Raw genomic sequence first — 14,866 nt, 5'->3', positions numbered from 1 at the left:
GTGGAGAAGCACTTCTGTAATGGCACCAGTCAAATATTAACACTGGACCGGCAATCCAGACGTTGGACTAATTATCTGGTGTCAGGAACTCAAATCCCCCCCATGACAGGGAATAGAAGACTATAAGATAGGTGGTAGGCCATTCAGCCCATCAACTGTTCCACCATTCAATCAGATCATGGGTGATCGAAGTTAAATTAAAACAAATCTGGAATTGAAAGCTAGTTTTGGTAATGGTGGTCATGAAGCTGTAATCAATTGTTGTAAAACCCGTCTGGTTCACTCATGTCCCTGAGGGAAAGAAACCTGACGTTTGTATTGACTGTAACAAGGTCAGCCAAGTGGACCTGATAGATTATGAGTTCCCTGATTGGGGCTGTTAACCTGATCCAGTCATAGAGCCCTGGCTGACAGATATAAGCAGGAGGGTCAGAGGTTCTGCTCACTCTGAGAGCAGGCTCTGAGGGAGCTGGATCAGTGTCGAGCACTCTCCACACATAAATAAAGGGGGATTTGGTGACAGGATACTGGCCTCTGTGGAGCTATTCCAGTGGCAACGAGAGAAAAGCATGCTCCTGAAGAAACTCGCTCACAACAGCTATCTTTGAGTTTGGGTAAGCATTTCTATACTTCCATGTGGGAACTTGTCAAAGGCCTTGCTGAAGTCCATGAATACGTTAACCGCATTACCATTATGAATATACTTAGTCCCTTTTCAAAAAATTCAATTAGTCAGTCAGGATCTCCAACAAATCCGTGCTGGGTATCTCTGAACAACCCTTGCCTTTCCAGTGTTGATTAGTCCTGACCTTCAGATTTTTTCCAGTAATGCCCCTTCCACTGACGCCAGACTAACTGTTCTATAATTCCTGGCCTATCCCCACTGCCCTTCTTGAACAGTTAGCTATCCTCATTAGCTATCCTCCAATTGCCTGACACTTTACCTGAGGCCAGCGAAGAATTAAATGTCTGCACCAGGTTCCCAGCAATCTCCTCCCTTGCTTTCCATAGCAGGCTGGGATATATCACTTCAGGCATTGGGAATTTATACACGTTAGTCCTCACTCAAACACCTGATACCACCTCCTTATTAATCTTAACATGATCCTAGAACCTTATCATTCCACCTGAAAGCCCCAGCTACAATGCCTTTCCTCTGTGAATACGGTTGAGAAATATTCATTTAAGACCTCACTCACATCCACTGACTCCACTTACAGTCACAGAGATTACAGCACAGAAACAGACCCTTCGGTCCAAGCCAGCCAGATATCCTAAATAAATGCAGTCCTATTTGCCAGCGTTTGGCCCACATCACTCTAAACCCTTCCTATTCATATACCCATCCAGATGCCTTTTAAATGCTGTAATTGTAGCAGCCTCCACCACTTCCTCTGGCAGCTCATTCCATACACGTACCACCCTCTACGTGAAAAATGTTGCCCTTTGGGTCCTTTAAAAATGTTTCCTCCCCCCCCCCCCCCCCCCAACCCTAAATCTATGCCCTCTTGTTCTGGATTCCCCTGCTCTGGGAAAAAGACCTTGGCTATTCACCCTAACCATGCCCCTCATGATTTCATAAACCTCTGTAAGGTCACCCCTCAGCCTCCGACGCTGCAGGGAAAACGGGACGCGAGCTGGTTCTGAGGTGAGAACGCTATCTCCCGCTCTCGGTCTGTGAATCCCACCGTTGTGATGACTGTTGAGGTGATTGGCTTTGGCAGGTGGAGTTGAACCGTAACTACAGGATGCACACCATTCAGCAGAAAGTGGCCGGCTCAGTCTACATCAACTCCAAGACCATCTTCCTGCGGGAGGTGCTCCCTCAGGGACGCTATGTCATCATCCCCACCACCTTTGAGCCGGGCATACAGGGCGAGTTCTTACTGAGGATCTTCACCGATGTGCCATCCAACTTCAGGTAAGACCTTGAGTGGGAAATTGACTGCCCTAATGAGTGAAGCGAGTGGCAATGGAGGAGGTGAGGCTTTCTTGGGGATCAGAGGCCTCTGTCCACTCCTCTGGCTTCCTGCATGTTGCACTTCCACGTTCCCTCTGCCTCACCGTTCACACACAAAAGGCCTACACACTGCCACGTGCTCCCTTCCCTCCTCCACCTTGCTCCTTTGCTCCTCTCTCCCATCAACTCAGCCCCCCCTCCAGCCCCGGGTATGTTCCCCAAAGTACTGGAGAAAGGGCAGAGCAGACCAATTCACCAGAGTTTGGGAGAACAGGGTGGGAGATCTCCTACTGGCAATCGCTGTGAAAGATTTTAGGATTGTAGAAGGGTTGGATGGAGCAGAGCCTGAGAGAGCCATTTCCACTGGTCTGGAATCTGAAAAGCAGGGACATGGTCTTGGGGTAAGGGGCCAAACTTTGAGGATTGAATAATTTCACTCAGAAGTGGGGTATGTTTGGAATTCCCGACCCCAGAGGGCTGGGATAGGGAATCTTCAATGTGGAATATGCTTCAGGTCGCAATAGACTGAGTTTTAGTCCCTCGGGGAAATCAAAATAGGGCGAGTGAGTAGTCAGGAAAATGGCGTGGAAGGCTAAGATCATCTACGGCCATATTGGATGGTACAGCAGACTCGATGGGCCGAATGGTTCCTGGTTCTTGTCGTTTTGTTCCCGGGTCAGTGAAGACAACTTCTTCAACAGATGAAATGGGTTTAAACAGACTCAGAAGGAGTTTTCTGTTTGAAAAGCGCATGAAGAGAATGGGGAATTCGCTTCCGTGTGAATTAGTTGAAGTAGGCAGTGATGGCGTATGAAAGAAGAGGCAGGATGCCTGAATGAAGGGTAAAAACAAGGACTGTAGACGCTGGAAACCAGAGTCTAGATTAGAGTGGTGCTGGAAAAGCACAGCAGGTCAGGCAGCATCTGAGGAGCAGGAAAATCGACGTTTCGGGCAAAGGCCCTTCATCAGGAATATGGAGACAGTATCACTATATCACCACCTATTCCTGATGAAGGGCTTTTGCCCAAAGCATCGATTTTCCTGCTCCTCGGATGCTGCCTGACCTGCTGTGCTTTTCCAGCACCGCTCTAATCTAGACTCTGTGTGAATGAAGTCAAGGCAATGAAAGTAGGGGAAGTGGGATGGAGTATCAGGGGAAGTGAAGAGGGTGATGGAGATAACATGGAGATGGAGTCCAGTTGATGGCCTGAATGACTTGTTTCTGCATTGTTAATTCTATCTAATCTGCCTTGCTCAGTGTTGGTTGCTATTTGTGCTGCTATCATCATGAGTTTAATGTGCATGAAGTGAAGCCTGGCTTTGGGAATGGTGCTGCCTTGGTGGTGGAGAGTGTGACGGTGCTGTGGTGCTGCTGGTGACTGCGTGCTGTGGTGATATAGTGATACTGTCTCCAATGACTGTGGCCATTCAGGGAAAACAAACTGTGATCCCTGCTGTCCCCCTCCCATTTCCTCAGCAGTGGAGCAAGTGGGGATGACATCAACGGCAGGCAGTTGGCTGTTGGACAGGCTTTCGAAACTTTGGTGGCCCATTTGTGAATGACTTTCTCACCCAGGATGAAGGTGTAGGTGTCGATTACTCTTCTCTACCCCTGACCTTGTAACATCCAGAGTGTGTGTGTGTATGACTGTATGTGTGTCTGTGTGTGTGTGAGAGTGAGTGAGTAAGTGTGAGTGCGAGCAACTGTGAGCGTGTACGTGGGTATATGACTGTGTGTGTATGATGGTGTGAGAGTGTGTGTATGACTGTGGATGACTGCATTAAGAGTGAGTGTGTATGATTGTGTGTGTGAGACTGAATGTGTGTGACTGTGTGAGTGTGTATGACTGTGTGTGTTTGTATATGTGTGTGAGAAAGAGAGAAAGAGTGTGTGGCTGTGTGCACGTGAGACATACTGTCTGTTTTTCACTCCTTTTTCTATCTCTTTCTGTGTCTCTTTCTGCACCCTTTTTCTCTTTTTCTTGCCCACTGCATCTCATTGTTTTTGAATTTCTCCCTTGGGGTCTCAGTCTCTCTCTCTCTCTCTCTGTCATTTTTTGTATCTCACTCCTCGCTCTCTGTGTCTTTGATTCATGCCTCTTTCTTTGTCTGTGTGTCCCCCTCCACCCTCTGTGGGACTGATTGCCTTTTCCCCATCGGCCCCTCTCCCTGTCTCTCTCCTTATGACCACCATACTACCTTCATTTGTTGTTCTCCCGTATCTGGGTCAATCTCCCTCACTGTTCCTGGTGTATTCACTGTCAGACCCGAGTAACAGTTCAGAGCTCTGTGCTCCAGGCCAGCTCCTCAGAAACACTTAATCTGTGGGAACCTAACACAAGGAGCTCAGTGGGTTTGAAATGTTGATTGATTCTGATAAAGATTGGTGCAACATTCCACCAGCACTTTCCAAACCACGTTGTTTCCTCATGAGCTCCTGACAGAACATCAGCGTGTCACGCTTTGTGAAATCCCCCTTATTGAGTTCCCTGGTGTGGCCTGGTGACATTGGAAACAAGATCGCAGGAATGGTCACATGACTCTGAAAGGGACACTCGGCAAGATGGCTGCCGGCAGTTCCTTAACTTGATGTCCTCACAAACCTGTGCTCCTTGTTGTGTTTTTGTTTCTCTTTGTGGTCGTCTTCACAGGGAGCTCACCCTCAACGAGCCACCAAGGACCTGCTGGTCTGGGCTATGCGGGCACCCCAAGATGGTGACTCAAGTTCACGTTGTTGCTGCCAGTGGATTGGCCAAACAGGACGGTGAGACAGGTACAATGCACAAGAGAGAGACAGAGAAAGAGAGATTGGATCTTTACATATCCTGGCCATGACCCAGGCCTGCAGCCCACTGCTTGCACTAGGCTCCGTTCCTGGCTGAGGGTGTGCTGGGGTGGGGGGCAAGTTTGAGGCATTCAAAAGGGCATTCGCTGTTTGGAAGGGAACAGTGTGCAGGGTTGGGGGCTTGAGGGGGTAATGCTGGAGAATGGCACCAGGTGAAATGCTCACTTGGAAAGCTAATGTAGACGTGATGGGCCGAGTGGCCTCCTTCTGGGCTGGGTTGATTCCGTGACTCCCCGAATCCTGTCCACTGTCTATGAGGGACCGTGCCATGGAATACTCACGCTTGACTGGATGAGTTGCATGACTCTGAGTAAGGCATAGATGGCAGCCCAGAAGCTCAAACACCACCCAGGAGGAAGCAGCCCACTCGTCTGGTATCTTTAAAGATTCACTCACCATCGATGCTCAGTCACGGCATTGCATACCATCCACAACATACACTGTGGCAATTTACCTTCCAAAACCTATGAGCTTGACCATCTAGAAGGACAAGGGCAGCAGATCCATGGGAACACCAAGTTCCCCTCCAAATCACTGACCATCCCGACTTGAGAAGTGTATCCCCGTTCCTTTAGTATCCCTGGGTCAAAATCCTGGAATTCCCTCCCTAAGGGCATTGTGGGTCTACCCATAATATGCACGTGGACTGCAGTGGTTCAAGATGGCAGCTCACCCTCACGTCCTCAGTAAAAGCAGTCCCAGCTCAATGGTGCTGTGCATATTGTTCTCCCCAATTCTCCCACCCGTGGGCTAAATAACACAAAAGAGCTGGGAATTGTAAGTGTAATTGGCGCGGGTGACAAAAGTCAACAGGTATAAAGGACGGTGGATGAACAAGACTGGGTTGGAGTTCAACTACTGTAGTTATGACAGTCCTGGTACTCAAAAATGGTCACCTCTTCGTGGGCGACTTGGGAACCATCAGAATGATGTAGTAACCTCTTTCGTTGCTCAGGAGCTGACCCATATGTCATTATCCGGTGCGGAAGAGAGAAGGTCCGGTCGCCCATCCACAAGAACACGGTGAATCCGGAATTTGACATCAAGGGAATCTTCTACAGGAAAGATCCTAAGGACCCCATCCGCATTGAGGTGAGAGAGTCTCGATGTGCCCTGACAATTTCCCTTTGTCCTTTCTCTTTTAGATATTGCTTTGACAATACCACAGACATCGCGAACCAAGCTGAGGGCTTGGTCTGTGTAGAATCCAAATAGAAGGCAAGGAGGCCACTTGGCCCATTGCATGCACCAGTCCTCTGAAAGAACGAGCCAATTAATTTGCCCACCTATCTTGCCACCCAGTCCATCAGCCTGGTTGGTGATTCCTCATGGCCAACTGTGGGAATTAGCTTCATAACCAAACCCTTCTTTCCCATGTGCCCTGTATGATATTCCATCTCTCTGACCAAGCTTCCCATACACACCGCTATGGCAGCATGGAAAAAGTCTTGGCACCATCTTCTTTCATGTTGGTTGGCATCTTCAATACCCATTCGTGGATCAGGGATTGGGGACATTGGATGTGAGAGGAGTGATGCCCATGTGGAGTGCCCAATGCCAACATGTCACCTATGATTTTGGGGCAAGTAGCCTTCTCACCCTGAGTTGGAATATTGTGGGCATGTCGCAGTCCCAGAGATTCCCTCACAAAGACCTAGGCTGGTACTGAGGGGGTGCCGTTGTGTTGGAGTTGCCACCTCTGTCATGGGGTATTAAATCCAGGCCCGTTCCACCCTCCGAGGTAGATGTGAAAGGTCCATGGCATTATTTTGGACAAGGGGATATATTTTGCTTCAATTATTAGCACAATGCAATGCAGATTTAAATAACTCGCTTTAAGGTTTTGAAATTTGTTCTCACGCTTGATGGAAGGTTAGAGGCCAATCCAGAAAAAGAACCCATTCAAGCCTTGTAACATTTTCTGCCTTACCCAGGAGCCTACTTCTTTCTCCATGGCAATATCTCAGCCAATCAGTGAAAACTTGCTAACCAGTGCACACGTCTCCTGTAGCGAAATTCATTGGAAATTTGGCACTCTTGCATTTAATCCTGATGGCTGGGAGTTTGGCAAAGTTTCTCTTTTCCATGGCATTCTGGCTAAGTTTTCTTTTTTTTATTCTCCCTCTCTCTGTCCAGATCTGGAATAACAATGTCCTGAGTGACCAGTTCCTTGGTCAAGTGACTTTGACGGCTGACCCCAGTGACCTCCAGCCACAGCACACCCTTCACCTGAAGGACAAGAGTAACCGGCAGGGCAGTGAACTTCCTGGGACCATCAGCTTGAAGATCAGCAGCAGCCATGAGCTGGCCGGTATCTAAACTCTACAGAGAAGCACTTGTCGCCATCGGAAACATGGAACAATCGATCGAATCAGGGTTCAACCGGGTCCTCCAGGATCCACGGATAAGAAATTTTAGAAATGGGAAAAGGCTTCTGGCCTGTCCCTCAAACCGATGCCTTAAGCCCTATCCCTTATGGAGTCTCCTGTACTTGTTTCTTGATGCTAGGACCCTTTGGGAGTGTGGGGGTGGGGTACATGAGGCTGCCCCAGTAGGTTTCTCTCTTGTAAGTTTCCGCATGAAGTCACTTCTCGCTTAGTAACCCCCCCGCCCCCACTATGCTCAAAGGTCACTGCTTAGACTGTGCACCCCAACGTTGCTCTGCTCAATGGACACCCATTCCCAAAGACCCAGCCTGCTTGCTCATTGGCTGGCCTTAACCAACACTGAGACTGGAAGGGGAAACTGGAGCTCCACTCTGTGCCAGTCACAGCCAGGGAATGATTAGGGGATCCCATGATCAGTTTCAACCCCAACATATACACTACCAACCCTTTCCCATCGCCCCACTCCCAACACATCCCTCCCTCTGCCAAAAGGAAGGGGCAAGTAGGAAGAAGACTGTTCCTATAGTAATTGTTGTGACTGCTGTAAAGTTTGGCATTCTTGTATTTAATTCTGATAAACATAAACAGCTGACCACCATCAATTTCCAATCTCTCTCTCTCCCCCCTAGTGGACCCTTCATATCTTGACTCCCTTTCTTGGAGTCAGGATAATGCTCAGTTCCTACTCTTTGCTGTCGTTCAGCACCACTATCCTCTGAGTAACAAGTAGTTTTCTAATCTAGAAATTATCACTGACCAGAGATTTGCATTGATGACTAGGTCATCAGGGGAGAAGAACATTAACATTTTTACCAATTATTCATCCTCGTGCAATACTAATCTCTGTCACATTGTTAAGAGACAAATTGGTAAAGCTTTTCATTTCACTCTCATCAGGACAAGTGCAAGAATGACAAATTTCAAACGAGCACAACAATTTGTAACACAGAAGAAAAGGATGCTGGGAAAGTCTGCTTTGTGGACGCTGACTCACCAATTAAAAAGAGCTGACCTGCCAATCAATCAGCACCCTCTTTCCCTGCAGTATAAATTGTCGTGTCATTTCAAAATTTGGCATTCTTGCATTTATCCAGATGAGTACTTGTCTCCCTTCAGCAATATTCAAATTCTGTGACAGCCAATCATTACACTCCCTTTCCGAGCACCATCAGCTCTTTCTTTTCATTTCACCTCGGAGTTTCAGGACACTACATGATGCATTTCCTTGCACCAATTCCTATTGCCCTCCCTCCCTTCCTCCCTCCCAGATTCCCAATGGCACTCCTCCTGTCCCTTTGGACCTTTATAAACTCTACTTGCTGCTGACCCTTCCACTAAATGATGATTGGTTCCCGTTTGGGAATCTTGGCAGTGTCTTGTGTCAGTACCTTGACTCTCACACTCCCACCTGACCCCATGTCAGCAACTCCAGGGGTAGGACTGTCTGTTGGGGCCAGTAGTTGACAGGGAAGCCATTTTGTGATCCACAGGCCTTCTCTGATGATGCACACTTTGAGCGCGATTTTTGCCATAGCGTTTTTTAAATCTGTTGTATGAAAGAAATAGCTTAGGATTCTTTTTATCAAAAATTGCTTTTTTTTTGTACCTTTTTTGTTAAAAATGCTTTCGTTTTACTAGCATGAAGGATTTTTTTGTGCCAATTTAGGAATGAAGGAATGTCCTTGTTGATGGGCTTGTGTCCATAGCAACATTCTAGTTGACAATGGTAAAATGGTTTGGTGTAATGGGTGTGTATACATGGGGGTATGTCCCAAATAACTGTTCAAAACTTGGGCATCTTGTGAACTTGAGATCCTGTGCACAGACTCCTCTTCCATCCCCAGAGGAAGTCACTGGATTACTTATGAACCGTCCCTGAGAGTAATCGGAGCCTTGGCTCCGTGCTCCCAGTCCGAGTGACTGGTCAAAGCCTCACGCCGAGTCTGACCTAACAGAATGACGATTGGCCAACCCCTGTCACTCCCGACCAGCGGCCATTACCAGAAAGTGCTTCCGAGGGGAACAGAGGAGAGTCTGCAGATGCATTCTGTTTTTAACAGGGGAGTGGGGAGTCTTAGTGTGGGAGGGGAGGGGAACTGGTGTGTTGGTGTGACACTGATACAGTCCAAAGCAAGTCCTGAGCAACTGTGAAGAGTTGTCACTGTTGTGGATGTTAGGACAAGGTGCCCATTACAGTTAGGCTCTTGGGTGATCTTCGCACTTGTAGCTGTCATCGTAGTAAGAACCACAAGGAAAGTCAGAAACATTCATGAAAAGGAAGTAAACACCGCGCTTCGAGACCGTTAGATGTGGAGCTACTAATCTTGATGATTAAGATCTTTTCGTCACATATTTTTAGTGTCAAAATGATGGTGAATGGTAATAAATTGTTTTAATTCAGGCACCTTTGAGTTTTCCAGCTGATCTTTCTTTCTGCGTTGGCTGCCCCAAGCAGTGAGCAACACAGTGTACTTCCTCGTGTATTTCCACTGACAACATCTAGCCTTCACGGTTGCTAGCTCAGGTTGCTACGGCAATGGGCATGGGCGGCACGGTGGCTCAGTGGTTAGCACTGCTGCCTCATGGCGCCAGGGACCCAGGTTCGATTTTTCCCTTGGGTGACTGAACATGTGGAGTTTGCACATTCTCCCTGTGTCTACAAGGGTTTCCTCTGGGTGCTCCAGTTTACTCCCATAGATGTGCAGGTTAGGGTGAATTGGCCATGCAAGATTGCCCATAGTGTCCAGGGATATGTAGATTAGGGACATTAGTCAGGTGTAAATGTCGAGTAATAGAGTAGAGGAATGGGTCTGGGTGGGTTACCCTTTGGACGGTCAACGTGCACTTGGGCCGAATGGCCTGTTTCCACACATATAGTTTCGATGATTCTAACACGCCAGCATGGCCTGTCAGGCCACACTGTGAACTTTCATAACCGACTCCAGTGGGGCTCAGAGCCAGACCTTCTATCTCAAGAGACAGGGACAATACTCACTACAATGCTGGAAGCCCACCTGTAGTCCAGCACTTCATGAATGTAGGTCAGGCTTGAGTTTGCTGTAAGCCGGGCCCTACACAGAGGCTTCCCCTGTGGGTTAGGAGAGCGCAAAGAGGAGGGGTTAGGTATAGACTCTCGAGATGTGATCTGGACTGCACGGTGGCAACTCACTATCACCTTCTCAAACACAGTGAGAGATAGACAATAAATGCTGGCCCAGCCAACAATGCCAATGTCCCACAAGTGAATAAACAAATGATCTGTTTCTCAACTTCCCCTTAATCCCTTCAGTTCCACATCTCTGGTTGAAACAGAGAGAATAGGAGCAGGACTAGGCCATTCGACCTTTCGAGCCTGCTGTCCCATTCAATATGATCATGGCTGATCAACCAGCTCAAACCCCTGTTCCCACTTTCTCCCCTCAACTCCTTGAGCCTTTTAGTCCTAGGAACTATATCTAACTTCTTCTTGAAAACATTCAATGTCTTGGCCTCAACCACTTTCTGTGGCAGAGAATTCCCAGGCTCCCCATTCTCTGGGTGAAGACTTTTCTCCTCATCTCCTCGCCCACATCCTGATGCTGTGACCCTCTGGTCAATGGTAACATCCTTCCTGTGTTTCCCCGCCTAGAATTTGAAATTGACTTGTCATTCTCGAAGGAAAGAAGTCCTACCTGGTTCAGTTGAGTCTGCTTCGGGACCTTGTGTAAGGTTAATTCGAAGAACTAGGAGCAGGAGGAGGCCATTCAGCCCCTCGAGCTTGCTCTGCCATTTACATGACCATGGCTGATCTCATCTCGGCCTCAACTCCATCTTCCTGCCTATTCTTGATAACCCTTTAACCCTTCACTAATTAAAAACCCCTCTATCTCATCCTTAAATTTACTCAGTGATTCAGCATCCACCATACTCTGGGCTAATGACTTCCCACAGATTCGTGACCCTTTGAGTGAAGTAATTTCTCCTCATCTCTGTCTTAAATATCCTAACACTATGACATCTCATTCCAGCTGCTCGACATGAGGAAACGCCCTCTCCATGTCTATTTAGTGTCAAATTAAATCTCCTCCAATTAGATCTTCACTCTTCTTTTTGAAATGGTGTACATCGCAAACAACTCAATGGGACGCCAAATTGCCAGAAGGTTGTTATGAAAGCAAGGAGTGCTGGAGAAACTCAGCAGGTCTGGCAGCACCTGTGTGGACAGAAACAGTCAATGTTTTAGATCCAGTGACCTTTCTTCAGAATTGATAGTAGCCTGGTAAAGGTGGTACCTATGTTGAAGATGGAGTGGGGAGGAGCGAGTTATGAGACAAAATGGAACCCAGTGAGACAGAGAATGACAGTTGGGCAGATAAATGGATGGATGATAGTATGGCAGGGAGAAAGAAAAGATGACAATGGAAGAGCATAAAAGTTGTGTTCTCTCTCTCTCTCTCTCTCTTTGGACTCCATCTCCGCTCATCGTCTCAATCCTCCCACCCCTTGTTTTCAGCATACATACCACTTTTTCTGAGCTACTATCAATTCTGCTGAGAGGTCACTGGACTTGAAATGTTAACTCTGCTTTCTCTCTCCACTGTTACGGCCAGACCTGCTGAGTTTCTGCAGCAATTTCCGTTTTCATTTCATATCTCCAGCTTCCTCATGGTTCCTTGTTTTTGAGCCTTGTGCCAGGTGGCCCACTGAAGGCCAACTGTGTCACTGACACCCATGTCTCGTGAAAGATGTGGCTTTTCTGCCTGACCTTTGGCTTGCTGACAATTCCTCACCTGGTGAATTGAGATGGGAGTGCCAGGCAGTAACCCAGCAGCAGAGGGAGTCCTTGCAGGAGGTCACTGGAAGCCACATCCATTAGCTGATGTTGAAATGGGTCGAAGGTGAATCCCATAGGGTTTAGAATAATCTCTTGGTTTCTTAGTAAGGTGCATAATTTAAAAAACGGAAATTTGAATTGAAAAGAAATGAAAAATTCTCAGTGTCCATTTGCAATTCCAGTGCTGTATATACGACTGTCTACATTATGTTCATGAAGGAAAATACCATTATATAGTTGGAAATGAATGCCATGGTCATGCTGGAGGATTGTTTTAAGTATACAGTTGGACCAGTGTGCACCATTTGCAACTTTTACTGGTTTTTCCAACTGGTAACTGTCCATTTGTTAATGTTCCATGAGCAAATTGAATTCTCAGCCAAGTGCAAGGGATCTGTCAGTTTGGAAACACCTTTCTGATTGGCCAAGCATGACCCTATTGGTGTGGGTGTCACAGTGATTTGGGTTGCAGTCTATCTTCAGGATGATAGGATCAGCCATGTTCTCATTGAATGGCGGAGCAGACTGGATGGGCTGAAAAGCCTACTTCTTCTATGTCTAATGATCTTGGACCACTGATTGATCAATCACAGCATGTGTCACTTGGGACCAGTCATGTTTTAAAATGTTGAGGAATGGATATATGAAGACTGTTCAGTTTTCTGGCCCATACAAAGCCAGATATTCTCACTTATTCTCCCTCCTTTTTATACTATTGATCAGGAGGCAGGATCAGGATTCTCCACAAACCCTCTTACAGGCCCACGACATTATCACTGCTTAGCCTATCTGTCCTCAGAAAGGGCCTTCTCTCATCGATATGATTGCTGCATGTTATGACACATTGTGGCAGGTGGGATTTGAACCCAGGTCTCTTGGCCTAAAGCTAGGGATACTACCATTGTTTGTTGAAAATGTGTTGCTGGTTAAAGCACAGCAGGTCAGGCAGCATCCAAGGAATAGGAAATTCGACGTTTCGGGCATAAGCCCTTCATCAGGAATGAGGAGAGAGTGCCAGGCAGGCTAAGATAAAGTGTAGGGAGGAGGGACTTGGGGGAGGGGATGATGGAGGTGGGATAGGTGGAAGGAGGTCAAGGTGAGGGTGATAGGCCGGAGTGGGGTGGGGGCGGAGAGGTTAGGAAGAAGATTGCAGGTTAGGAGGGCGGTGCTGAGTTGAGGGAACCGACTGAGACAAGATGGGGGGAGGGGAAATGAGGAATCTGGAGAAATCTGATTTCTCCAGTTTCCTCATTTCCCCTCCCCCCACCATGTCTCAGTCGGTTCCCTCAACTCAGCACCGCCCTCCTAACCTGCAATCTTCTTCCTAACCTCTCCGCCCCCACCCCACTCCGGCCTATCACCCTCACCTTGACCTCCTTCCACCTATCACACCTCCATCATCCCCTCCCCCAAGTCCCTCCTCCCTACACTTTATCTTAGCCTGCCTGGCACCCTCTCCTCATTCCTGATGAAGGGCTTATGCCCGAAACATCGAATTTCCTATTTCTTGGATGCTGCCTGACCTGCTGTGCTTTAATCAGCAACACATCTTCAACTGTGATCTCCAGCATCTGCAGACTACCATTGTTTCACAAGATCCCACTCACCTCAATAAGGGTTACCAAGTCTGAAATGGACATATTCCTGGAGGAATGGTCTCACAACCTGCCACCATCTGCTGCTACTCTCCTGCCAATAGTTGTCCAAGGTGACCATCCGCATGGCATCTTGTCTTTCCACAGCCAATTGGAAAGCACTCTGATATTTCATTAACCAATTGGATGATTTATGACTCAATCGAATTACCTTCACCAGCATATATGATGATTTTATAACTAATAAATGTATATTTTTTCTTGTACATTGTCTCCCCAGATCCTCCCAATGATTTTCCTCCCAGCAATTTCCTGGAGATTTTTAAAATCCTCACTCTAAGGTCTCTTCACCTTGTCTTGAGTTTTCTTTTGGTGTTAAGGCCAAATGGGAGCAGAAGCACCTCCCACCAGAAGGGGGAGCTATGACTGGGATGATCTCTCATTCTTCCCAGTAGCAGGCAATCATTGGGTGATTTAGGTGGTGGAGTTGGGGAAGAGTTGAAGTTTCACTGGTTGAGAAAGAAAATTCAAGAGCTGTCTTCAGATTTAGACTTCAATGTAACACTAACAGTTATACATTAATACTAAATATTGTACATGGTAATCCTTTATATATTCTAAGCCCTAATTTTTAGTTGCATCATTAATGATTTAAACTATCTTCTTCATGTGTTCATATCCATGTGCTGTCTGTGTATCTTCCACATTGTAGTGTGTCTTCCACATTGTTCCTTTTCATTTGTTCTAACTCCACCACACTGTGGTATGTAGACCAAGTGATGCACAACTTGATGACATCACCGCAAGGTTTCTCTGGGGTCCAAATGGCCTTGCACCGGTTGCCGAGGTTGAGATGAGGCCAGGCAAGAATATTCAAACTTAATTGGATAAGAAAGAGTGGATAATTTTTGCTTTGTGGTTATGGAATAAACAGAAATTTACTTTAAAAAAGAGAAAACAAATTCACAGATATCACCACTTGAGTTGGGCCAGAGGTTGGTGAATACTCCAATTTTGATGTTGATCTAACACAGTCCTAAAAGACAATAAAATCTTTTGGCCCATTTCTGTATATTTTAAGACAAAATAAAGACATGAGTAAGATATTTTGGTTTCTTGCCCACTCTGGCTCTGACCTTTGACCTGTCTTTGCACTCTGCATTAGTAAGGTTTGGAATTACTGCAATCACCCTTGGGAGAGTACTTGAGATGACAATCAAATGGGATCTTTGGCCAGACTGTTTAGAGATGATGATGCTCTCCTCA

General features: G+C 46.9%; 1 protein-coding gene across 2 annotated transcripts in view; it reads left to right on the top strand.

The window, feature by feature from the left end:
* The window catches only part of LOC132816553 (calpain-5-like), a 112,194-nt gene extending 99,248 nt beyond the window's left edge, over positions 1-12,946 (top strand). Inside the window, exons 10-13 of one of the 2 annotated variants that reach the window (XM_060826305.1) lie at positions 1,725-1,921; positions 4,612-4,724; positions 5,761-5,897; positions 6,942-12,946. In XM_060826305.1, the coding sequence (XP_060682288.1) occupies positions 1,725-1,921; positions 4,612-4,724; positions 5,761-5,897; positions 6,942-7,124 (630 nt within the window). In that variant the 3' untranslated portion in view covers positions 7,125-12,946. Of the gene's footprint in view, positions 1-1,724; positions 1,922-4,611; positions 4,734-5,760; positions 5,898-6,941 lie in introns of both variants that reach the window. The other variant, XM_060826304.1, reaches the window with a different exon arrangement.
* The last annotated feature ends 1,920 nt before the right edge of the window (positions 12,947-14,866 follow it).

Source organism: Hemiscyllium ocellatum, chromosome 6 (assembly GCF_020745735.1).
Source record: "Hemiscyllium ocellatum isolate sHemOce1 chromosome 6, sHemOce1.pat.X.cur, whole genome shotgun sequence".
In the NCBI taxonomy this organism is placed as follows: domain Eukaryota; kingdom Metazoa; phylum Chordata; class Chondrichthyes; order Orectolobiformes; family Hemiscylliidae; genus Hemiscyllium; species Hemiscyllium ocellatum.
Note: the sequence above shows the minus strand (reverse complement) of the source record. Positions and strands in the feature narration are given on the sequence as shown.